Raw genomic sequence first — 24,529 nt, forward strand, 5'->3', positions numbered from 1 at the left:
CTATATGAGTGCGTTGCACCGTTGTGCCCTCTGGGGTCGATCAAATCGCGTCTCTTCCAAGGCCCCGGTGAACTCACCGGTGTGCACTGGGCATCGGTTCTCGCCGCAATCCTCGACCTCCAGGAGGGGTCCGGGCAAGGCTAAATTGCAGCCTTGTCGAGCACCCAGGGACGCCAAAAGCTGTTGCCGGCACCCAGTGCCGAGAGGCTAAACAACAACTGGAGTTGGTTCGCTACCCGGTTTGCTACACCCAATAATTACAATGGGGTGGAGAAGCAGAAAAGTTTATTTGCAGCTGCAAAAAGGTACAGGGAGAATAAAATCTCAAATCCTGCACACAGAGCTGGAAGTTACACAAGCTTTTATACATACTTTTTTTCAGCATACTTATTTAATAGGAAGCTGCCGTAAGTATCCATATAGCCAGCCAATTCAGTTCCCAGCTAGTGCCCTTGTGCTCTGTATTATTTCTTAAACCATACATAAAGCTGCTTTATTCAGCATTATTTTTTTATATTTGCCCTGTTTGGCCTTGCTTAGTTTCAGGCAGTCTGACTCTGCAGCCTATTTGCTGTGAGTGCCTCCAGGCGGGGGAAGGGGCGCCAAGGACACTTGGGCCTCGTGCGAAGGGGCTTCATCGACACTCATGGTCTTCCATCCCCTCGAGTTACCTAGTGGCCATGCCCCAGTGTCCCCAACAAAGGGGTTGTGAAGAAGTCTGGGTTACTTGACAGCTCCACTTCTACAATAAGTAGTGAACCATAGCCTTCTTGAACTACTGGACTCTAATTTCAAGGCTGTTTTGTTCAGCTGGACCAATAGGGAAAGTTTTTAACGAAAGGGCCGATTGGGGTTACTTTAACTCCCGTCTGGTACCCTAGCTTCAGTGCCATAGCATAAGGCCGCAGTTTCTCATGAAGTCTGATGTCGCTTCAAGTAGTAATAAACGTGTCCCTCCAGCGACCACCTTTCATACCAAACTGCTGGGCAGCTAACCCCCCTCACCCGAGGCAGCCACCTCTGGGGGAGAAGGTGGCAGTGCTCAGGGGTACAGAGGGATGTGACTGGGTGGTTTTTTAGGACAGGAAGTGAAGAAGAATCCTGTAGGCAGGGGCCACTGTGGGGAATCGTGTGGCAGAGCATAGGGATGCAGGTTGGCATTGGGCTAGGCCTTGCTAGTACAGAGCGTGGTGGGGTCCTTAGGGATGGGGCATGACTGTGCCCTGGGTTTGCCTTGCCCCAGGGGGTAAGTGCCAGTGATGGGGGTGCCCTATGGGCTGGCTCATGAAGGGTCCTGGGCCTCAGGCTGCCATGGCTGTCTGAGGGCGACCTCCCCACCAGCCTCTGCGGGTTAATGAGCGATGGGGGGCGGGGCAATGGGCCAGCTCCCCCCTGCGGTCCCGCCCCCTCCGCTTGCGGTGTGCTTCCCGGCACAGCCCCCTCCACGCAGGACCAACGGCCAGCACGGCCCCGCCCCCGGCGCTGCTGATAGGGTGGAAACCGTCGCTGCGCCCTGCCTCTCACAGGAACCTGTAGGAGCCCCAGCACCGCCCCTCTCGCCAGGTCCCGCCCCTTCCGCTCGGGCCGCGGGCGGGGCTGCCTGGTCTTCGCTGGCGGCCCTTCCGCCCGTGTGATGGGGCAACCAGCCGCCCGGGAGCGGACTCCCCTCCAACGCCGGGTAGCGCGCTCGGTCCCGCGGGCAGGTAAAGCCCGGGGCCGCAGGGGCGCTCCGCTGGGGGCGGGGGGGGAGGAACGGGCTGGGGCGGGGGCTTTGCTCTGGGGCGGGGGGGAGTATCAGACCCCTTTCCCGACTCGGTTACCCCATCCCTGGGGGGCTGGTCTCTCGCCTCCATCTCCTGCCCGGTGTATGGTAGATGCCCGCTGCTCAGAAGCGCTCTGTGCTGGGGGCGGGGGAGGCGTCTCTGTGTTTACTAATGTCCTGTACAAGCCACGTTCCCCCCCAGCCGCTCAGCGCTTGGCCCCTCAGTCTCCGTGTGAGCCCCGCCTCTGGGAGCGATGTGGTCACTGCTCGCTGGCCGGGTGCTGCTCTGGCCGAGATTGTCGCGTATCAGTTTAACATCTGGTACTTCCCCGCTCTGCAGCGGAGCGATGATATAGACTTGGTGATGTAATATTATAGTTCTCATTGCTCAATACGATGACCCTGGGAACAAGACGCTTGGAAAATAATTACAAAATTTAAAAAAACCCCAAAAACTTATTTCTCTGTTTACCATGTATGGCTATATATTGTATATTTATTAAAAATGGCACAATACTTTTATATAAAACCTGTGTTTTGGAATGTGCCTATTTTAGGATACGCTCTAAAATTGTGTTGAGGTTTGTCAGTCTGTTGCACTTTTTGTTGCTGCCTTTGCATGCCGATCAGCCTGGATAATTGCTCTATTGTGAATAAGGTCCAGGAGATGCTATAGACACACAAGATTTGGTTTCAAGGTCAGAACTTCATTGCATACTAATTGCAGCCAGTTTGTTCATTGGTGTAACATTGAAAAAAAAAGTTTTTTATTTTTTTTTTTATTTTCTCTCTAGGAAATTGCACATTAGTTGTACAAGTTATTTGCAACTTATGTTGCTTTGTGTACAAGGGGAAGGTTGCCATGGCAGTCTTAGCTTTACATGTTGCTAGGTTTTGGTGACTTGTCATGTTCATTTTATTTTAAATTATTTTGTGCAAGTTTTTTTATATTAACCAAGGTAAGGAGGAAAAATCTTTCCTGTGGTATGTATCAAAATTTTCCAGCAGTGGCAAAATCTTTAATAAACTGGTCTACATTCTACATACATGCAGTCAAACGTATGCTAATGTTTGACAGTTAAGATGCTCTGATTAGTAGGACTCTTATAATCTACAAGGAGAACTGACCTAACTTGATTTTATTCTGTCACCAGTCTTCTTTATATCAAATTATTTCTAAAGAAAATAAAATATAAGTTTGGTAACATAAGGATGTCACTGTTTGCATGAGCATGAATAATTATTGTGACAATGTGGCGTTCCAGTTTTTGCTCAAAACTCTATGGTAGTTGATAGCAATTGGGGTTCCATTTCACATACTTAGGAGAAAGTTCAAAAATTGTAACAAGTTGGTACTTCCACGTGAAGGTCATGTTTGAATAGCAAGGCACTGTGGAGAAGCTTGCACTAATGCTGCTTGTGTTGTTGTGGTTTGGTAATTAAATGGAGGATTTGGATTTCCTCTGAAGTAATGTACAAGCATCTTAATCTACTGACTCTTGAAATCATATTTTAAACGTGGCTTTTTCTCTCCCCCCCCCCCAAGCTTTGTAAACAAATGGAAGAAAAGGCAACGGGGAGAGGGAGCATTAATGTGTTTCATCTCCCTGTTTTATGGTTTTACAAATAGTTATGTTAAGTCACTTTCTTAGGGTTTTCTGCATGACACTTGCCGATAAACTTCAGAAAAATAGCACTTCACTCAGACTCAGATTTATTTAAAGCTGTCAGCTAAATTCTTGGACGATTCCATCTGCACTGAGTGTACTCCATCCCCACAGAGCTCCTTTGTGCTGCTGGATGGCACATGCGCTACCCAACAGTGTGTCAGCCATGCTCCACCCCAGGGTGGCAAGGGCTGAGCAGAGCTTTTCCTAACCTTGCTCTTCACAGTAGCCAGGGCCTGCTGTACTGCCAAGCACAAGAACTGAGAATAAGGAGCCTCCTGTGCTCTCATTAATACAACTCTCTCCCTCCCCCTCACCCCCCAGTTCCCAGAAATGTAGAGGAGGAAGCAGACGGACTCAAGGAGAAGAACATGGAAAGGAGGTAGGAAGGGGAGTACTGGGGGCAGGAGCAAAGCAGGGAGAAGCACATACAGAGCTGGAGAGGGGAACAAAAGATGAGAGGGGACAGAGGCAGGACCCAGGAGGAAGAAGGGAGGGAATAGGAGCAGAGGAGAAATGGAGGCAGGAAGTGGAGGGAAGGGGACAGGAACTGGGGATATGATCTGGAGGTAGGTGCCAGGGTGAAAAGAGAGAATAGAAACAGAAGGTGGGGCCGGGGAAGGAAGATTCATGGTTATGTAACTAGAGCACACTCCCTTCCAGAACCTGGAATTCACCCAAGATTCCAGAGTCTCAAAATTTCTTCTGCGGTTTAGCAAATAGCTGTGAAGCACCCTGGCAAAGTCTCATTACCCTATAGAGGCTGGTCCACATGGAGGATAACGGCCTGTTCCTGGTACCCATTACTCCATGAGCTCAAGTACTAGAGTCTGTGCTCTGAATCTAAAGGTCCCAACCCTTTTGATAATCTCCACGTGGCTCACTGTGCCAACCCTGGTGCCAGCTGTGCCCGTATATCTATTCAAGGGGCACCATGATAGGACCTAACCACATGAGGCACACCATCAGGGGCTCATTCACCTGCACCTCTACCAATGTGATATAAGCCATCATGTGGCAGCAGTGCCCCTCTGCCATATACATTGGCCAAACCAGCCAGTCTCTACGCAAAAGAATAAATGGACACACATATGACATCAGGAGTTATAACATTCCAAAACCAGTCGGAGAACACTTCAAAACAAAACATTACAAAAACTAATTTTTGCCCTGCTCATATTCACACCTTCTTGTCAACTGTTTGAAATGGGCCACCTTGTTTACATTGGCCTCATCAGCACTACAAAAGTGATTTTCACCCCTTCTTGTCAACTGTTGAGAATAGCCCACTTCCACCTTAATTGAATTGGCTCCTTAGGAGTTGCCTTACTAATGGGGGGTCAGTGTTATCTTTTCATATGCTGTGTATTTATCCCTCCCTACTGTATGTTCCACTCCATGCATCTGTTGAAGTGGGTTTTAGCCCACGAAAGCTTATGCCCAAATACATTTGTTAGTCTCTAAGGTGCCACAAGGACTCCTTGTTGTTATGGCTCACTGTAGTTCTACATGATGGAATTCTGTGTGTGTTATCTTTTAAAAAACATAGGATATTAAACTGAAAAACGTAAACTTCTATTTTCTTATGTAGAGCCTGAATATATAGTGAATGGTCTTCTGATTTTCAGATAACTTCTTAAAACCTGTTCAAAAACCAGATGTAAACACTGCTGATCCTGTTTGTCCATAAGTTACAGGTAGATCTTTTATTTGTCCTCATAAGCATATATAATCCCTTAGACCTGTCCATTTAGGTTATGGCAGAATGAATGGATGAATATTACATTTGCCTGGGCTTCTAACCAAGTTCTTTCCTTTATATGCACTCTGTTCAATTTACCTTTTTTCCAGCCTTTTAAAGGATCCTTTGCATTTGGGTGTGACAAACTTTCTTATTTGATACAGACCAGTGTCTTTTTGTTTACATGCCGACATTCATATCAGAGTTCCTTCATGTGCAGTTCTTTCTCAATTCATAATTATTATTGACAGTACTATGTGAAATTCATAAATCTTAATCTGATCCTGAAATCCTTTTACGTATGTAGGCCATGACCCTGCACTAAGGACTGCACGATTGAACCCCATGCACTTGCATGGAGCCCCACTGAAGTCAAGGGATGCTGTAAGCCAGTTCTTTGATTAGCTAGTGGAGCATCAGGGTCCTTGGACTTTCATCTACTATGCTAATGCTACACAATCTGGGGTAGCGCACATTTTCCATGACACAACATTTTGGGGGTAGGAAGTGAAGAATACTTGAACTTCAGAGGAGAATTAAATAGACTAAAATGTGAATACTATAGCTAGAATTTTTTCCACATGTTGAGTCTAATCACATCTGTTCTTGCAAAAAGTGTCATGTGATCTTTGGCCATAAGTAAGGCTACAGTTTTGTCATGGAGGTCATGGAAGTCACGGCATCCATGACTTTCAAAGACCTCCGTGACTTCAGCCTGCAGCAGCTGGGAGTTGCAGGGTCCTGCTGCCTTCTGTGGTGGCTGGGAACTGCGGGGATGGGGATACCCAACAGCTCCGTGCAGCCACCAGTGGTGGCAGGGGGACCCCAGCAACTCCCAGCCTGGGTGGAGAGGACCGGGGGGTCCAAGTACCCATGAGTGGTGAGGGCCCTGTAGTTCCCAACTGGCCACGCAGGGCTTCCATGAATTTTTCTTTATTGCCTGTGACCTGTCCATGACTTTTTACCAAAAATATCCATGACACCATCTTAGCCATAGCCATAAGTTGTTAGGATCTCTGTTCTACTTCTCTGAAAGATGGCATCTTCTGCACCGGATAACCATGATAATAACAAAATAATTAGCCCCAGCAAAGCACCAAAGTTACATTTACAGGAATAAGTACAGTTATAACTGAGTCCTAAAAATCTGCACTTTGGTTACTCAAGTAGTTATGGTAGTCAATATATATCTTCCTACTAACAGGGAACAACTCCAAAGGAATTGCTTCATTTTGCTCAGTATAGAATAGGCAGTTTTAAAAAATAAACAAACTGTTCTCCATGTTTAATTAGCTTGGAGTCTTCGTTTTCTCTCTGGGAACTAAATATAGTTATCAGTATCCATAAACGGTAACGTCAATCGTTTTTATTTTTCTGGGGATTTGACACAAACCAGTGGAAGTGAGGAGTCGATTAATGCTGATGATCCTTAATATAAATTGTTGGGTCATTTTGTGGGGTTTGACTTAAGAGCAGCAAGTCCTTCTGTGTCACAATCATGACACTTATTTAAATACAGCTTTTCCATATTTAATTAGAGCTCCTAATTTAGGTCCCAGTCCAACAAAGTGATGTGCATAGGCAGACCCTATTCCTATACAGTCCCCCTGGATCACTTTGCAAGATCAAGTTCTTAGGTTTTTTGTTTGTTTGTTTTAACAAGGAATGAAGCTTCCTATGACATTCTCATATTGAGGGTTACTCTGCCTTTTCCCATTTTGTTTCATTGCAGTATGAGCAAAATTGTGAAATAAGTGATAAACTTATCAGGTGGTTGGGCCAGCATGTTCTTTAGTTTAAAAATGTGACCTGTGAACGTTTTTATTAGAGGGCATACTGTTGGTGGTGGTTAATGCTGATGTTTTTGTTGATGGTAGACCTGCTCATCTCATGAGGGTATTAAGATTGATCATTAGGCCCCAGTACTGCAAAGATTTACACACATACTTGACTTTATGCTCTTGAGTAGTTCCATGGATGTCGGTGGGACTCGGATATGTAAACCTTTTCAAGATTGGGGCCACAACTGATAACGGGCTTTGAAGACCAGGCATATTATAAACGCAAATAGTCTTACTCTTGAGTACTGATTTAGGTTTTTTTTACATTAGTACCAAACAGTTGACATGATGATGATGCTCTGCTAGAAATGATTTTTTTAGTTTGGAAAAGCTGAAAACCTTCAAATTGATCTGTTTAGGTGGGCCCTTGCATCCCTTAGAGCCCAACTGATGTTAACATAGCTCTGCAAGCATACAGAAGTCTGTCCATACAGATCAGCTGGCAAGACTGGGGCCAAAGTTATTTTATCTAGAATGGAAAGACGCTCATGGAAAACTTGATAAACTAGTAGGATATGGAACTTAAAGGATACTTTATTTTGTACCTACATGTGGGGAAGATTCCGTAAACCTGTTGTTCTTGATAGCCTTTCAGTGTTTAATATAATAAAACAAATATGGAAGCCTAATACTTCTAATCCTTCTAGTATAATTTTAAAGCGTCAGGTGTGTAGGTGTGCGTGCGTGCGCGTGTGTGTTTGTGGTGTACAGCACCCAGTGAAAGATTCCCAAGTCTCTGGGCACTTACGCAATGTAAGTGTTTAGTAATACTGTGGACATGGGATACACTTCTTGTAAGTCTGTCTTCTCCTTTTTATTTTAATAAGTATAATAAGCAGGATGGATTTGATTTAAATCACTAGTCAGGAAAACTCGATTTAATCATGATTTCTACATAAAAGTGCCTTCTTATTGGTTGTTACGACCTTAATACATATTCTTCACAACTCAGACACAGATGTAGGTTTCATTTTTAGAAGGTACACACCATTCATTTTTAAAGTGATTTATTTTGAAAACTTTTCAGATTAGTTTTACAGCTATATCAGAAAATGAATGATTGTTTGATTATTTCATTTACCAAAGGTAACTGAAGCAGATATTTATGAAGTCATTGGGAGGTGAACTATCTCTAGTTCAACAGGTTAATCATTAATATTGGGAGGATTTTCTTGCCATGTTGTATTAAGAGGAGAACATCACCAGGCAGACATTTTAAATTGTTTGTTTTATTTAACTAAAACAACAATGTTATATATTCTGGATTTTTTCTCCAACAGCTAACAGATAATATTATAACAAAACAAGCATATTAACTTTTGAATGTAGTGAAACATTCAAGTTTTTTAAAATCAGGTTTGTTTTTGTTTTGTTTTTTTTAACTAAAATAGTTAAATGAAATTTAAAAAAAAAAACAAAAAAATTAAATCGACTGTGAGCCAGGTCAACATGAGAAACTTAAAATATTGGGTTCTGCAACTAACTCAGTCGTCTTCACCTTCTTTTTCCTGTTTGTTCATAATCTGGAAAAGAAAAACAAGCTTTCCTGCTTTTTTCAGGTCCCAAAGGATTTATCAATTTGGAATTAATTCTTTCTATACCGACAGAAGAAGCTACTGCTATTAAAAGTGAGATTATCACTGCAACAGTCTCTGAATCCAAGTGCTTAAGTGACTTCCACCAGTTCACTGGTGTGACTTTCTTTAAAACGTCATCAGCAAACCTATTTCTTGAATGGCTCACCCTTAAGTTCTGAAGTTTATTATAGTTGGCATTATGGAGGGATGATGGCTGGATGTCCATGTCATAGCCAACTCCTCTTCTTCAGCAGTTAAGGTTTGACTCTGGTACCAAGTATTGAGAATATGTGCAAGAAAATGAGCTGGAGATAGTTTGACCTGTTTGGGTTTTTTTAATGCTTGTAATTTAACTCTGTCATTGCATATTTCTCTTTTTAAGATCTCACTCAGTTCCTTCCAAATTTTAACGGCGTCAGCAATAAAACCGCTATTTCCCTGCCTTTTGTTCAAGGCTACATGAGTTCAACATTTCTCTTAAGCCCAATGTTGAGAACTTTGGCTGTGACAGTGCCATCTATTTTTTTTTTCATGATTTTGTTCACAAACTGCCATTAAATTAGGCCAGTTCTTGATAAAGTGCTCAAAACAGTCCACTACTGAGTTCCATCGCACGTCTTGTGGGAGAGTTAGCTTGATTCCTCCAACTTTTTTCAGAGCAGCTGCTGCAAAGTGGTTGGTGCAGAAGTCTTTTGTAATTTCAACATTAGCCTTTATTTGTGGAGCACTGAGGTCTTTGGCTAGGAGGAGCATCAAATGAGCACTGCAACCGTATATTAGCTTGTGACTCTCTTCTCAATCATTTCTTCTCATCCTGAATACATTTGTAGCATTGTCTGACCAAGCTGCGACTAGACATTTGAATTTTTTTCACAGTTTGTTATAGCTTTTACTGCTGCTACTTGTAAGTATTCTGCTGTGTGTGCATTTCCTGATGTATCAATTGTTCCTGTAAGGAAGACATTCCCTTCTTCTGCTGTCACACAAGCACATACAACAGGATCCTCGACATTGCTCCACCCATCAAGACTCAGATTAACAGTTAGCACTTTTAGAGAGAGGTAAGGGATTGACTCTATGTACACAAATTTGCAGAGGGACAATAGGGTTGAGGTCTGTTGTTTCTCACCTCTAAATATTTTATTTATTTACAAAAACATTTTTGCTGTTAACAATCATGTTCTCTCTGGAGAGAGAAATCCATGGTTTGAGAACTGCAAAACTAGGCATCTCTGATGGTATCTTTTACTCTGAGCACTGGGTCCCATTGGTTAGATAGAAAGATTAACTTAAATAATCTATACAGAAGCCCCTGGAACCCCATAAGATTGGGTTCCTAATCCATTAACTATTGGAACTCTTTTACAAAACTTTTCTTTAACGTTACATGAATATATTGTCTCATACTATAGAATTAGAATTTATAATCCTATACCCTGATGTGATATCTTTGAGCTATAATGTATCTTAATTAAAACTATCTTTAGATGGGTATTTTCCTCAAAGAGCTTTTTATCAAAAAAATCTGATTTAAATTTAATTTTTTTTAAATCATTTATTTTTATCCACCCTGATAATAAGTAAATACTTAAATTGCAGAAAGCTCGCAGCTGCTTACTGAACTGGAGAAATCAGATTTTAAATGACAAAAATTGGAAAAATAACCTCGGAAGCAACCTTTCATTTTTGGTACTCTCTTCTACAGGTAACAGATTTAACAGGGGAAGCTGATTCCTTCTTCCTGTTTCTCTTATTTTGATCACAGTAGAAGAGGGAAGATGTAAACAGAAACTGCCACTTTGATATAAGTGTATTTTGTTGAATATTGTAAAAATTGGCACATTTTTCAAAATTAAAGCAGCGAATCAGTTCTTCAAGTGATTGCACGTGTCCAGTCCTTTAAAAATTGGAAGTTAAATCCTGCTGAGGAAAATAGAAAGCATAAGCTCTGGCAAGTCAGGCAGGCCAAAAAAGAATATGAAGAGCAACTAGACGAAGACTCAAAAACTAACAGTACATTTTTTTTTTTTTTAAAAAGTACATCAGAAGAAGGAAGCCTGTTATAAATAATCATTGGGGTCATTGGATGATTGAGGTCTACAGGAGCACTCAAGGAAGATAAGACGATTGTGAAGAAGCTAAATGAGTTCTTTGCATCCCTCTTCACTGTAGAGGATGTGAGTGAGATTCCCACACCTGAACCATTCTTTTTAGGTGACAAATCTGAGGAACGGTCCCAGATTGAGGTGTCAATAGAGGAGGTTTTGGAACAAATTGATAAATTAAACAGTAGGTCACCAGGACTAGATGGTATTCACCCAAGAGTTCTGAAGGAACTCGCATATGAAATTCTGGAACTAACAACTGGGTGGTTTAAACATGATTTAAATCTCCTTCTGTACCAGATGATTGGCGGATAGCTAAAATGACACCAATTTTTTAAAAAGGCTCCAGAGGTGATTCTAGCAATTACAGGCTGGTAAGCCTAACTTCAGTACCAGGCAAATTGGTTGAAACTATAATAAAGAATAGAATTGTCAGACACCTAGATGAACGCTATTTGTTGGGGAAGAGCCAGCGTGGCTTTTGTAAAGGGAAATTATACCTCCTCATTCTGTTAGATTGCCTGCCCTCCTTCCCCCTCCCAGTAGAAAGGAACTGAGGTGGTTTGGGGTAGTGGGACCCTTTATAGCTGCGTGCTGTGGCACGAGTCGCCAGAGAGTGCCCATGCTGTCCCAACAGTACTGCTGAGGGGAAAATCTCCAACAATTGTGCATGAGGCACTCAAACACCTACAGTGGAACGGACACGTGCAACACGTTTCAAAGAACAGCAGTTAGCTACCTTTCTGTAACTGCTTTTTTTCCTCTGTTTGCTATGCAATGTCATTTTTTGAAATAAGAAAATAAATACTTGGCACTTGCATAGTGCTTCAGATTTCGAAGTGTTGCACAAACATGAACAGAATGGTACAATAAAATTCAAACATGTTTGTTACACTCTCTGGCATGGGAAGTAGGGTACTCAGTCACTTGGTTCCAAAGTTCTTTGTCACTGCTTGTGCCTCAAGTTATAACTGTGAATGAAAAGTGTTTTCATGTTTGGTTAATAGGCTAGAGGTCGAGCATTTCAGTGTTCAAATGAGCACTGGTAGCCCAGGTGATTTAACAATGTGTAAAAATAAAGTAGCAGTTAGTGTGCTGTTCAGCTCACTGCAAAACATAATCACTTTCTGCTGGTTGCAAAGCCAACTTGCAGAGCTTTGAGTAATTTTTTAATGTTTTGTCCATTTTACGTGCAGACATTACAAACTAAAGAGGCTTTCTTTAAACATTATTGAACTTTAGAATTAGCAGTATAAATGTTATATAAAACACCATGTCGTTCAAAAAGTAAAATCTATTGAGAACACTAATCTATTTTCATTACTGCAACTATTCGAAGAGTAGTGCAAGAAAGGCAATTTCTCCTTTACAGTTGAAAATCTAGGTCACCGGGTGGGTTTCTATATTAGATACAAGATTGCCTAGCTTTTCTTCATAAAATAATGCTTGTTTAGCATAACCTAAGACTCAAAGTGTTGCTGACCATGCCACTGGCTGTCAGATCAGCATTTTTGTAGTAACTGTATAAAAGCAAGGTTTTGTGAAGAAAATAAGAGTGTAACTTAAAATATTGTTATGTGTAAGAGTGTTTGCTTCAGGTAAACATTTTTCTTCCCCTTTCCAGTTTGTGTCCACCACCATATTCTTGATCATGCTCATACATACAATGACACACATTGCTTGAAAAACTTAAAATCAGCTATTGACTGTGCAACCACAGTAAGTTTGGATTTTGCAATATACTGTATGTGGTGACATTTTGAAGGCAAAGTCAGGGTCAGCTCAATGCATTAATGAACATTCTTCAAAGACAAAAATACTGCATTATAATGAGAGCTTTATTTGCTTTATGTAGTTTGAGAACTTCACAGTACCATTCTATTAAAGAAAAGCTTGTAATAGCAACCTCTGTTGCAAGTTAGATGCAGAGCACCTTGGAAAAAAGTCCTCCAATAAAGGCAGTACTGTGTAACCAGCTCTCCATGCTTCAAGCGTGGTACTACTAACTGGTGTATGAAGGTAGACTTCCTATTGCAATGATGGTTGGTTCACATTCCTATTGTTCCATATTGTGTATTCATGGCTTAGACACCATCACTTCTGTTGCTGTCTAAAGGTGTTTACCTATCAGCCTACTCAGACCTAAGTGTCAAAAGGGGGAAACCAAATATAGTTGTTTATCTTTTGAAGTGAGGGATGGAAAAAATGGATGCAAGCAGCATTTAAAACAGTAATGCCCATGCTGCTCCATTCAGCAACAGTCTTTGATCCTCTAATACCCGTTCTGCTCATTAACTGGCACCAGTGATTTTATTGTTCACCTTTCCACAGAACCCTTAGTTTGAGAGTTATGAAGTCCTACGAATGCTTACATTTGGGAAGTTAGGAGCACAGGTCTGTTTTCATGGCTGACTGCTGGTAATTCCAAAAGCACAGAGCTTCTGTCGTGTTACTAACTTTGGATAATCAATGGTAAGATACTGTAATTTCGTAGATTTAAATATGCACTTATTTAGCAAAACAATTTATGCTTAATAAAGCTGGTTATGGTCTGTTTCATTCAAACTTTTTGCTTTTTAAGAGAGTCATGGATATTTGTGGTGTCAAAGTATTGGAGTGAAAGAGAACTGTGTATTTTCAGGTTTCAGAGTGGTAGCTGTGTTAGTCTGTATCAGCAAAAAGAACAAAGTACTTGTGGCACCTTAGAGACTAACAAATTTATTTGGGCATAATCTTTCATGGGCTAAACCCATTTCATCAGATGCATGCAGTGGATAATACAGTAGGAAGATATACACAGAGAACATGAAAAAATGGGGTTGACATACCAACTCTAAAGAGAGTAATCAATTAAGGTGGGCTATTAGCAGGAGAAAAAAAAACTTTTGTAATGATAATCAGGATGGCCCATTTCAAACTGTTGACAAGAAAGTGTGAGTAACAGTAGGGGGAAAAATTAGCATGGGGAAATAGTTTTTAGTTTGTGTAATGACTCATCCACTCCCAGTCTTTATTCAAGCCTAATTTAATGGTGTCCAGTTTGCAAATTCCAATTCTGCAGTTTCTTGTTGGAAGAAACTTATTCTGCAGTTTCTTCTTCTTCTGTTTTAGAAGCTTTTTTGTTGGAGAATTGCGACTTTTAAGTCTGAAATTGAGTGTCCAGGGAGGTTGAAGTGTTCTCCGACTGGTTTTTGAATGTTATAATTCTTGACGTCTGATTTGTATCCATTTATTCTTTTGTGTAGAGACTGTCTGGTTTGGCCAAGGTACATGGGAGAGAGGCATTGCTGGCACATGATGGCATATATCACATTGGTAGATGTGCAGGTGAATGAGCCCCTGATGGTGTGGCTGATGTGATTAGGTCCTATGATGGTGTCCCTTGAACAGATATGTGGACACTTAATTTCAGACCTAAAAGTCGCAGTTCTCCAACAAAAAAACTTCAAAAACAGATTCCAACAAGAAACTGCAGAACTGGAATTTGCAAACTGGACACCATTAAATTAGGCTTGAATAAAGACTGGGAGTGGATGAGTCATTACACAAACGAAAAACTATTTTCCCATGCTAATTTTCCCCCTACTGTTACTCACACCTTCTTGTCAACTGTTTGAAATGGGCCATCCTGATTATCACTACAAAAGTTTTTTTTTTCTCCTGCTGATAATAGCCCACCTTAATTGATTTCTCTCTTTAGAGTTGGTATGGCAACCCTCATTTTTTCATGTTATCTCTCTCTCTCTCTGGGTGTGTGTGTGTGTGTGTATTATGTACTGCATACATCTGATGAAGTGGGGTTAGCCCATGAAAGCTTATGTCCAAATAAATTTGTTAGTCTCTAAGATGCCATAAGTACTCCTTGTTCTTTTTGTGTATTTTCACAGAATGGTAACGCTCAATAGATTCGGTTTTTGTTTTGTTTTTTGCACATAGACCTTAAGCGTTTGTCACAGTTCAATAGTTGTACGTGTCCTTAATTGAATAATTGGGAGGAAAGGGGGAAGTGGCATGCAAAAGGGCAGAGTGACTATTGACAATCAATGGAAGGCCTCTGTAGCCCATAAGCAACTAAAGCTAGTTGCAGACATATAAGAGTTTATCAAAACACGATTTGCATTCGTGTTATACAGGTGAAGTACTATGTACTATGTGTAGCTAATGAATTGAACAGATTTTTTCTGGTTGCCATTCCTTCAAGACTTTAAAACTAGTAGAGCTCATTCTCTTGCACCTAATTTTTATTCATAGACTGGAAGAGGTTGTTTTCCTGCTTTTTAACTTGCAATCAGCTTATTAACTTTCAGTGAATTAATGAATTGAACTAGTTGAATTTATTAACATTTGTTTAATACACAGTAGGTTATATTACATTAGCAGAATTCTTTTTATTGTGTACGTTAAAATGGCTTTATATGAATAATAAATAAAAAGGGGGGAAGGAGCCTTTTTAGTTCAAACAAACTGGGCAAGATAACTGAACCAAAATTAACTTGCAACTGTTGAAACTGGCTAAAAGCTGGGGGGGATTATTCCACATCATCACAAGGGTTTGTTACTCTCATAGTTTTTTAAATCTACCTATTCCCTACCTCAGTTTTCTCTCCTCCTCCTATGCATTTGATATTAGTAAGTAGCCCCTGTCAGTTGCATCGTACTTTAGATGTAGACCTTTCCCAAGTACAACCCTGCCAGTACTGATTAGTATGTGCTTGCTCAGCATTATTAAATCACTCTTATTACATGGAGTTTGAGGGGTGATATTTGCCCTGCAATGTCAGAGGGAGAGGTGTTACTGTGTAGTGTTATAAATCTTAATAAAAATTAACTGAGTTCTCTGGGATTCTACAAAATTTTCTGAGTTCATCCTGAGGAATTGCTTTTGTGATAAGGAAAATCAATGGATTTTCGAGTGAATTCTTGGTGAGTCTAAGCCTTTGGCGCAGTGTACAGTATCCATTACAAGAGAGTTTGGAAGCAGCTACTTCAGTCTTTTTTTTCCCCTTATATTGCCTCTCTATTTCTGAATAGGAAAAATCAGAAGCACAGGTTACTGACTGACAGAAAACCAATTTGTAGGTGTTAATGCAAGATGCTTTGGTACAAAACAAAAAATCCTGTAAGAGTTCATTTGGAATTAGTGATCCGCATAATGCAGCCTGCTGCTAGTATTTGTGTATTGAATAGAAAAAGTGAGGTTATTTGGAATGGAAAATATTACAACTTCTTTATACTGAACAAAGGCAGTGAGGGAGCTGTCAGCAACTGGAATGACTCCTTTTTACAATGACCTTTGTAAATATCTTTACTCAAATAAGTTTAAATTTGAAAAAGTTAAAGTGGAAGTATTGGGACCATGTACTTCTTCCTTGTAGTAATATTCCACAGTCCAAAAAGCTGTCTGGGAATACTGGAAATTTTCCCAACAGCGTAAATCTTATTTTCTTTTATGTAATATCATTAATGCTAGTACTGCATTCTTTTTTTTTAAGACTATTTGGATTCTTTTGGAGATAGATGTAACGCTTGTTTCATAGCAAAATACAGGTTAAATGATTGTTACTTCAAATTGTTTTACATTGCTGCATCTGTCACTTTGATGTTACTATAGTTGAAATGGATAAATTAAAATATGCTTACACTCTGAACATGCAAAATGTTAGCATGAGGCATTTAGCCTTCTCGTTGCTCTTATGCCCTATATAGTATATAATTACAGTACATATCTTGTCATGAAACAGTGAAATATGTTGATACAGAAGCTTTCCTTATGTTGCAACAGGAGGCTCCAATGGTTGTGAGTTTCTTCTTGGAAATGACAATTCATAGCTGGACAGAAAATAGAGTTTTCTGAACAGGATGCTGTGTTGCTGACACAGAAAAATACCCATTCCTGTTCCATAAAATGTTCAAATGAGACTGCTATTTCAATCAGGTTTAAGGGAGAGGAGTAAATATCAAGAACAATCTTGTGGAAATAGGAGTGATCTGGAATCTCTGTGGGGAAACTGAGCTGGAGTGGGTCTCAATCAGTGCTGTCAGGCATTGGGGGAACTCTGAGTTTTAGGGAGTAGGTAGCAGACAATGAAAAAGATAAGTAGCTTAGATAGTGCAGTGGGTTAACAGTAGTATATATTTTAGGATATCTATGTTCAACTCTGAAAAGGGCATAAATTAAAACTCATCCTATTTTCTATTTCTATACACCACAAGCAGAACATGACTGGATATAGCACTGTCTTAAGGAGAGAGATCAGGACTGAAATAGCAGTGTATTATAGGTCAGGACTGAAGAGTCCATGGTAAAGTTCCATATGGAAGTTTGCATGCCGTCTGCCTATATTTTTACCTGGCTTGCAAATTGCACATTGCGGAAGAGTGCGGAGATGAAATCTGTATCTAAACAGAAAAGTTTTTGTCATTGGAAAACAAACTATATATACTGATACCCTTATGTAAGAACTAAATTATGCTTTAGAAAACAGAATGGATAAAGGAATGTGGTTAAAGAATAATTATGTTCTGGTTAGCAGTAGCTCAGTACAATCTATTCTGTTTGTGATTTTAGTTAACTTTTTTTGAATAGCTTGAATTCTACAAAATACCTCAAGGATTCAGGAAATGAATCTAAAACATCCTTAAGAATCCATAATAGTAAGTCGGATCAGTGAATATTATAAAGTAATTCTAAATAAGTATTAGTTTTACTGTTCATTTAGTAGTGGATCTACGTCCTAATACTGAGGGGAAATAATTTTAATAAAATCTTTTCTTATTCAAGTAATTATGAGTACACAGTGTGATTAATGTGTGTAATTAATGTAAATTCTTCAGGAATATTTTTTGGACATTTTGAGCCTTATCTCTCTGCATTATATAATAAATGTATTTTATTGGCAGGTAGAGAGTAAAACAATGGCAAGCAACAACCAGCTTTGCATCCGACGTTGGACTACTAAGAATGTAGCCAAATGGCTAAAGGAAGAAGGCTTCTGCGAGTATGTGGACGTTTTGTGCAATAGACACAGACTGGATGGTATTACATTATTGACACTGACTGAATATGATTTGCGATCCCCTCCTTTGGAAATTAGAGTCCTGGGGGATATCAAAAGACTAATGTTGTCGATACGCAAATTGCAGAAACAGCATATTGAGGTTTTAGAAGAATTGGGTTACAACAGCGATAATCCCATTGGCACAATGTCTCCTTCTGTTGGCTCCCTTCAAGGTACGGATTGGTTTTGTAATGGTGAAATACCACGGGACTGTGGACCAGTTACTGACCTGAATGCTGATCAGTATCAATACACAAATGGGAAAAACAAACATCCTATGCGAAGACTGGACCCTGAATACTGGAAAACAGTCTTAAGTTGTATATATGTTTTCATAGTGTTTGGCTTTACGTCTTTTGTCATGGTTATAGTACATGAGCGCGTACCTGACATGCAGACATATCCACCGCTACCAGACATATTTCTAGACAGGTAAGTACTTGTTCAGAAACAGAATGATGGTGTTAAATCACAAAATTCTTATACCTTTATAGATATTTTGAATCTCAATATTTTTCATAATAATCTTTCAATATCTAACACTTCTGTATGTATTCGCCCACAGTCTAGATTGTAATGTACTCCAATTCTCGAGATTAAAAAAATATAATTTTAAAAGGCTTTTGTGAAGAAAGAAATTGAGCAGTTGACTTAAAGGGCTGCTGTTACTACTGTACAATTGGATTTTAAAGGAAAACTGCTGTGATTAGTTCTACTTCCTTAGCTAAATGGTTACTTAAAAGATGTGTACACTACCTGACTTGACTGTCCCTTCCTCCCACACGCCAAGTAAATTGATTTTAAAGAATCATAACTCCCTTCTCACATGTTCATTGAAATCTCATAAGTGACACTAGTTGTTGTAATTTATCATATAGCAGATAGCACTTCCATTAACCTGAGGTATAAGATCTCCTTCCACCTGAGTACTGCTTTGGTCATGTTTTAAAAGTCTGTTCCCTTTGGGATGCTTCACTTTCAGGTGACTTATTGTGTTGTTTTTTCCTGCTGTGATGCCCTTTCTTCCATTCCGTGTACTAGCTGTAAAGTTTAATTTAGTTTGTGCTGGTGCTTCACCAAACAGGACTACAAATAAATTGCATTTGATGACAAATTGGTGTTGCAGTGTTGGGAGCAGAGCAAGAGTACATAGAAGAAGCAAGGCACTGAACTGGGGTTGTAGAAGAGATTGTATTTTAGACTGTAAGTGCTTTGAGGTAGGAATTGTATATTCCTTTGTGTTCGAACAGTATCAGCATATTGTGGGTGTTACAGGAACACAGTGACATGGATTGTGGGATGGACTGACAAGCCTTTGTGATGGTTGGTTTTTTTTTGTTTTTGTTTTTTTAAAATTTCTTTAAATAAGCTGGGCCAAACATTATCAGTGTTCTAGGTACACAGATAACAAGCTGATATTATTCAGTATATGTGCAACTCCTTTTTCAGAATTGCAGAATTTCCTCTTTGAATCTTTCTTTGAGGCATGCAGCACTTGAATAAGATTACAGCCACTTTGGTGCACTAAAGTAAATGGCAAATGTTGCCTTTTAAAACATTTTCTCCTATGCAATCTTCTGTCACTTTGTGATAATCTTTGAAGTAGCTATGCAATATGTACAGCATGCTGAAAAATGATGTGACAGTCCTTGACAACTGATGAACTGGCATGCTGGAGAAATAAAGTGATCTAAGTGCTAATACCAGGTTCAGTTTATTTGTATTTGATACTAAGAGCTCACTTTTCTTTCTGGGTATGAAGAAACTGAACTGCTTCTTGCCAAACCACGCAACTGTATTGGGAAAAGCTTTATTGTAACCAAATAATAATCTTTTATTTTCAGTCACCCTTTGAACTGGATAAAGTTTGTAGTTCAAACTGGAGACTGAAGACTTACAAGTTGCAAATGTGGAGGACGCTAACTGTCTCTTCATCTGCTATCACTAAAGACCAAATACAGAGTTGTGATAGCTAAAGTGCTTAAACTGTGTTGCTAATGTACAATTTATTTCTCCAACTTCCTTTGTCCTATACCAGTTTAAACAAAATGGTTTTTTACTCCCTTTTGTCACTAGGTAGAAACTGGGGTACTCCATAAATAATGACGTATAATAATACAATTAGGCTGGGAATTTGAAAGGAGCTGAGGGAGGTTTCAAAGAGGTTGTTTACACTGGAAATTATTTTGTTTGTGGCTGACTGCTCAGCCAGATGTAATGAGGAATGTCAGGTTTGCTGATGTAGAAATCACTAACTGGAGTTCTATTAACATACTGTAGCAATCAGCTGTCATACATTTTCCACCTTTAGTCAAGAGAGAGGGTTTGTTATACTTACTTACCTGTACTACTTGGTGGACTGAGTGCTAGTGAGAGAGCCATTAATTATAAGTAAGGCTATGTTTTAGTCACAGGTATTTTTAGTAAAAGTCGGACAGGTCAGGGACAGTACACACAAATTCACAGCCTGTGACCCGTCCATGATTTTTCTGAAAAATACTAGTGAATAAAACTGGAGGGTAGGAAGGGGGGTTGCCTGGGGGCCCGCAGGTGCTGTGGGAGGGCGGCCCGGATGCTTGGGACGGGGAGTGGGGCGGCGCAGCCCAGGACCCTTGCTGGTGCTGGGGGCACGTGGCCCAGGACCTTCGCTGGTGCTGGACAGTAGAAACTGCAAAAGTCAATGAAAGTCACAGGATCCATGACTTCCGTGACAAACCCACAGCCTTAAATATAGGGGAATGACATCCATGCTGTAAATGTTTCCTTTAAATCCGGAGAGAGCAACTGCTAGAGCTACTTAGTTTCTGCTCAGCCATGTGAGTTTAATGTGGAATAAATGCTCCTTTCCAAGTAATTCACACATGCGCTATACTACAGACTTCTTATAAAGTGCACAGAAATAAGACCTGACCTCTATCAGGAGGGGCTCAGTCCTGCAGCCTTTATTCATGAAAGTAGTCTGTACTTCACAGGTAGTCTCCTTCAAGGCAATCGGACTAATCCATGTGAATAAAGGCCACACAGCCTAACATTAGTTTAAACGTTACTCAGCAAGTGAGGACCAAAGGGAGAGACAGAAGAAGGGAGAATGATAGTCCGGACAAGACTGGGTGGGAGAGTCTGTTCCCAGGACAGAAGCGCTGTAATCACAGTGTTGGGAGGGGCTACGGTGGAGAATGTTAGCCGAAACAACCAAAGCATTGTCTTAGGATTACAACAGAGTCAGTGTCTGAGTAATTGCTTTTCTACCTTTTGTGTAGCAAAGGGGACATGTGACGGAAAAACAGCTTCAGCTGAAATCTATAGCAATTTCTGTTCTGTACTGTTACTGGCAGTACCCGCTTTCTGGGAAAGGAACTTTGACAAACAAGGCTAAAGAGGTTCATACACAATCATTCTGTAGTTGAAATCTAATTTAAAAAAATGCTTTGTAGCTTCTCAGCAGTTCATTGATATATACACAGCAGAAGAGGCACCAAGAGGACAGGAACTGAATAGGTTTGAGTGGCTTCTCTTGGAGAGGTTTTACTCTGCAGCCAGCAATAGCTTACCATTAGCTTTCAAAAAAAAAATTCATTTTTAACTGATTCTCTAATCAGCACTCTTGGGGTATGTCTACATGACTGCCCTCCCTCCCCCAAAATACCCCCAAACAAAACCCTATCAACATGGCAGTGCATCTTAGAGTCTGGGTTCGCATTACAGTACTAAGAATAGCTGAGTAGATGTTTTGGGCTTGGGCTCGGAAACCCACCCCTTTCCTTGGCCTTCAGAGTCTGAGCCTGAACATCTACATGGCTCTGTTTAGCACCCAGGGTATTTTGCTGTGGAGATATATATGGGACTGTGGTAGGTGTTTACCAACTATGCAAACTGTTCTACCCTCCCCATTTTCCAGTACAATACTACAGCAAAGGACTGTGATCCTTGTATATTATATGGCATTGAGTACTCCCATTACCATCAATGAAGATCTTTTGTTACTCAAGTCAGAGCTTGAAAACCTAGTCACACATACCCGGGATGTCAGGTTTCAGAGTAGCAGCCGTGTTAGTCTGTATTCGCAAAAAGAAAAGGAGTACTTGTGGCACCTTAGAGACTAACCAATTTATTTGAGCATAAGCTTTCGTGAGCTACAGCTCACTTCATCAGATGCATACCCAGGATGTATTTATATTGGCAGTCCAAATGAATGACTCCTCTCTGTAAAGCTGCTGCATCCTTTCTTAGGAGAGGAGGAAGCTGGGGAATTATTGCCCCAGGCGCTGCTGATCCTCTCTTTAGAAAACAAAGGGGTTGCAAGGAGTGAGGAACACAAAGGGTGCTGATGGGTTGAGTATATGGAGGTTGTAGGAGAGATCAAGCAGATAAATAACAGGAGAAATAGGAGATTGGGTGGGTGTTATGGGGAAGGGAAGGATGAGGCAGAAAACAGTGTGGGGAAATACCAAAAGATCTGTCAGGAAAATACCAAAAGGTCTGTCAGGACGAAAGCGGAAATACCCTGATGATGCTGCAGGTAAGAATGCATGACAGTATTAGCATTGTTCTTTTTAAAAAAGAAAATGAGTGGTATGAAGTGAGGAAGGAAAAGGAGTTATAAAAAAAGCAGTGGAGACCTTGTAGCACGTATTGAATAAAAAGCTGACAGTGTGCTTAAATATAGTAGAGTGCACAATAAGCAGTACAAGGTCCTCTTTTATAAATTACAGCGGACGTAGTTTTGAGAGAAAGGTAGCATGGGTATTTTTTCCTCATGGTTAGTGTATTTAGTCCTAAGCTTACAGTTCTGGCATATGAACCCTAATTACAAATTTAATTTAGCCTTTATCACAGAATGAGTTTGATGGTCCTGTCCTCCTGCATTGAAGAGATTTATTATGCTTTAAACACTAAGTTGAAATGGAAGTGTTTTAAGAACTTTGTGCTGACTATGTTTTTATTGCAGTTACAATATAAGTGATACATCGTGGAAGTTAATGTGTCAAGATGAGAGTGATACTGTTTTGGAAATTCATTATAAAGAATCTACTAAAACCTTAAGATTAGTAAAGAAATTCTGGTAGGAAATCCATGTAAAACATTGAGTTTTACAATAGGTTTTGGCCTTTGATCAATTTCATTTTAAATGTCCTCTAAAACATTTTTAAAAGGGTTGGGAGGGGAGTAAATAAATGAACTAGAGCCTAAGGCATTACTAAGTCTGTCAAAATAAAGTTCTTTGTGCTGTGGAAGTCTTCAGCGTTAGTTTTTCAGAGGAATGCCATACAAGATACTAGTACCAAAGACACTATGGCCAAAACTTTCAAATTTGGGTGCCTGTAGATTCATATATTTAAGAGCAGAAGGAACCAGTAGATTATTTAATCTGACCTCCTATATGCTATAGAACTTTACCCAATAATGCCTGCATTGAGCCCAATAACTTGTTTGACCTAAAGCATATTGTCCAGAAAGGTATCCAGTCTTGATTTGAAGATTTTAAAAAATGGAGAATTTACCACTTACATTGGTGTTTTCTTCCTGTGGTTAGTCAGCCTCACTATTCTACATTTGGCCTGAATTTCTCATTTGAATTTCTGCCTTGAATTTCCAGTGATCCGTTCTTGTTACACCTTTCTCTGCTAGGTTAAAGAGCTCTTTAGTCCCTGATATTTTCTCCCTGTGAAGGTACTTGTACACTAGTAGGCATCTAAATCTTTATTTTGTCACCTAAATAAATGGCTTCATTTTCAAAAAGTGTTGAGCACCTGCAACTTTCGTGTACCTCAGTGGGAGCTTCACATGCTCAATGCCTTTTGAAAATTAGGTCATTCATTTACGTGCCTAATTTAACACACTCACACACTCTCTCTCTCTCTCTCGTAAAAGTTACCTTCTGTTATGTAGGTTAACTTTTTCCTTCTGCTTTAGTGTTCCTAGGATACCTTGGGCCTTTGCCATGACTGAAGTGTGTGGTGTGATTCTCTGCTATATTTGGCTCCTGGTTCTCCTCCTTCACAGACACAGGTATAGTACTTTCAATTAAAAGAACTCTTAATTCAGAAACATCTGTTGGCAACCTAATAAAGATTGAATGTGACTGGAATCCATCATAATAACTATAGCCAAGACTTACCTGTAAACACGATTGTTATTTACGTCATTAAGATGGCACGATGAAGCCAAGGTACAATTCTTCCTTCCACCTACCATAAAGAATTCCTTTGTTTCCTTTATTTGTTCCTTGAGGATACCACTATTTTGTGCTACTTTACTTCCATTGGAGCTGGTTGTTGCCACTTTGTTTTGCAATGTTGGTTGAACTGGGATCCCATGAAAACCAATCTTTTATATCTCTTCCCCACCCCACCCTCTGAATGTCCACCATTTCTAAATGACCAGCCTGTTTATAGGAACTGGGTGTATATGTCCCCAGACTGGGAGATGAGCGACATGTGTCGCACATGGCTGGCTAGCTCCACCCTTGGGGGAAGTGTGAACATTTCTTCCAATCGTTGTAGTCTCTTTAGTCCAGGGATTCCAGTGTGTCCTCTTGCAGGGCTTCCTTTAGAAGCTTCTAAACTGCTTCTCTGAATGACTAGCTAATAGCAACTTAGTTCTAATGAGAGAACCAAGAAAAATATTTTTACACACCTTACGCTTAGAATAAACAATATCTTTGTAGTTGGGTCAGACTTGACAATTTGAGTTGACTTTTATTCTCTTCTAGAGAAGCATAACATTAACCACTGCCCAAGGCAGACAAAAACCACCTTTGCTCCTTTTTGGATCATGA

At 40.2% G+C, this 24,529-nt stretch overlaps 1 protein-coding gene across 6 annotated transcripts in view; it reads left to right on the plus strand.

The window, feature by feature from the left end:
- The first annotated feature begins 1,558 nt into the window (after positions 1–1,558).
- Positions 1,559–24,529, plus strand: part of SAMD8 (sterile alpha motif domain containing 8) — a 35,814-nt gene continuing 12,843 nt past the window's right edge. The window contains exons 1-4 of one of the 6 annotated variants that reach the window (XM_073353178.1): positions 1,615–1,703; positions 13,025–13,165; positions 17,594–18,183; positions 23,665–23,760. In XM_073353178.1, the coding sequence (XP_073209279.1) occupies positions 13,163–13,165; positions 17,594–18,183; positions 23,665–23,760 (689 nt within the window). In that variant the 5' untranslated portion in view covers positions 1,615–1,703; positions 13,025–13,162. Of the gene's footprint in view, positions 1,704–1,884; positions 3,812–5,057; positions 5,127–13,024; positions 13,166–17,593; positions 18,184–23,664; positions 23,761–24,529 lie in introns of those variants that run through there. The other 5 variants (XM_073353182.1, XM_073353180.1, XM_073353177.1 and 2 more) reach the window with 5 other exon arrangements.

This window comes from Lepidochelys kempii, chromosome 7 (genome assembly GCF_965140265.1).
Source record: "Lepidochelys kempii isolate rLepKem1 chromosome 7, rLepKem1.hap2, whole genome shotgun sequence".
Lineage (NCBI taxonomy): Eukaryota > Metazoa > Chordata > Testudines > Cheloniidae > Lepidochelys > Lepidochelys kempii.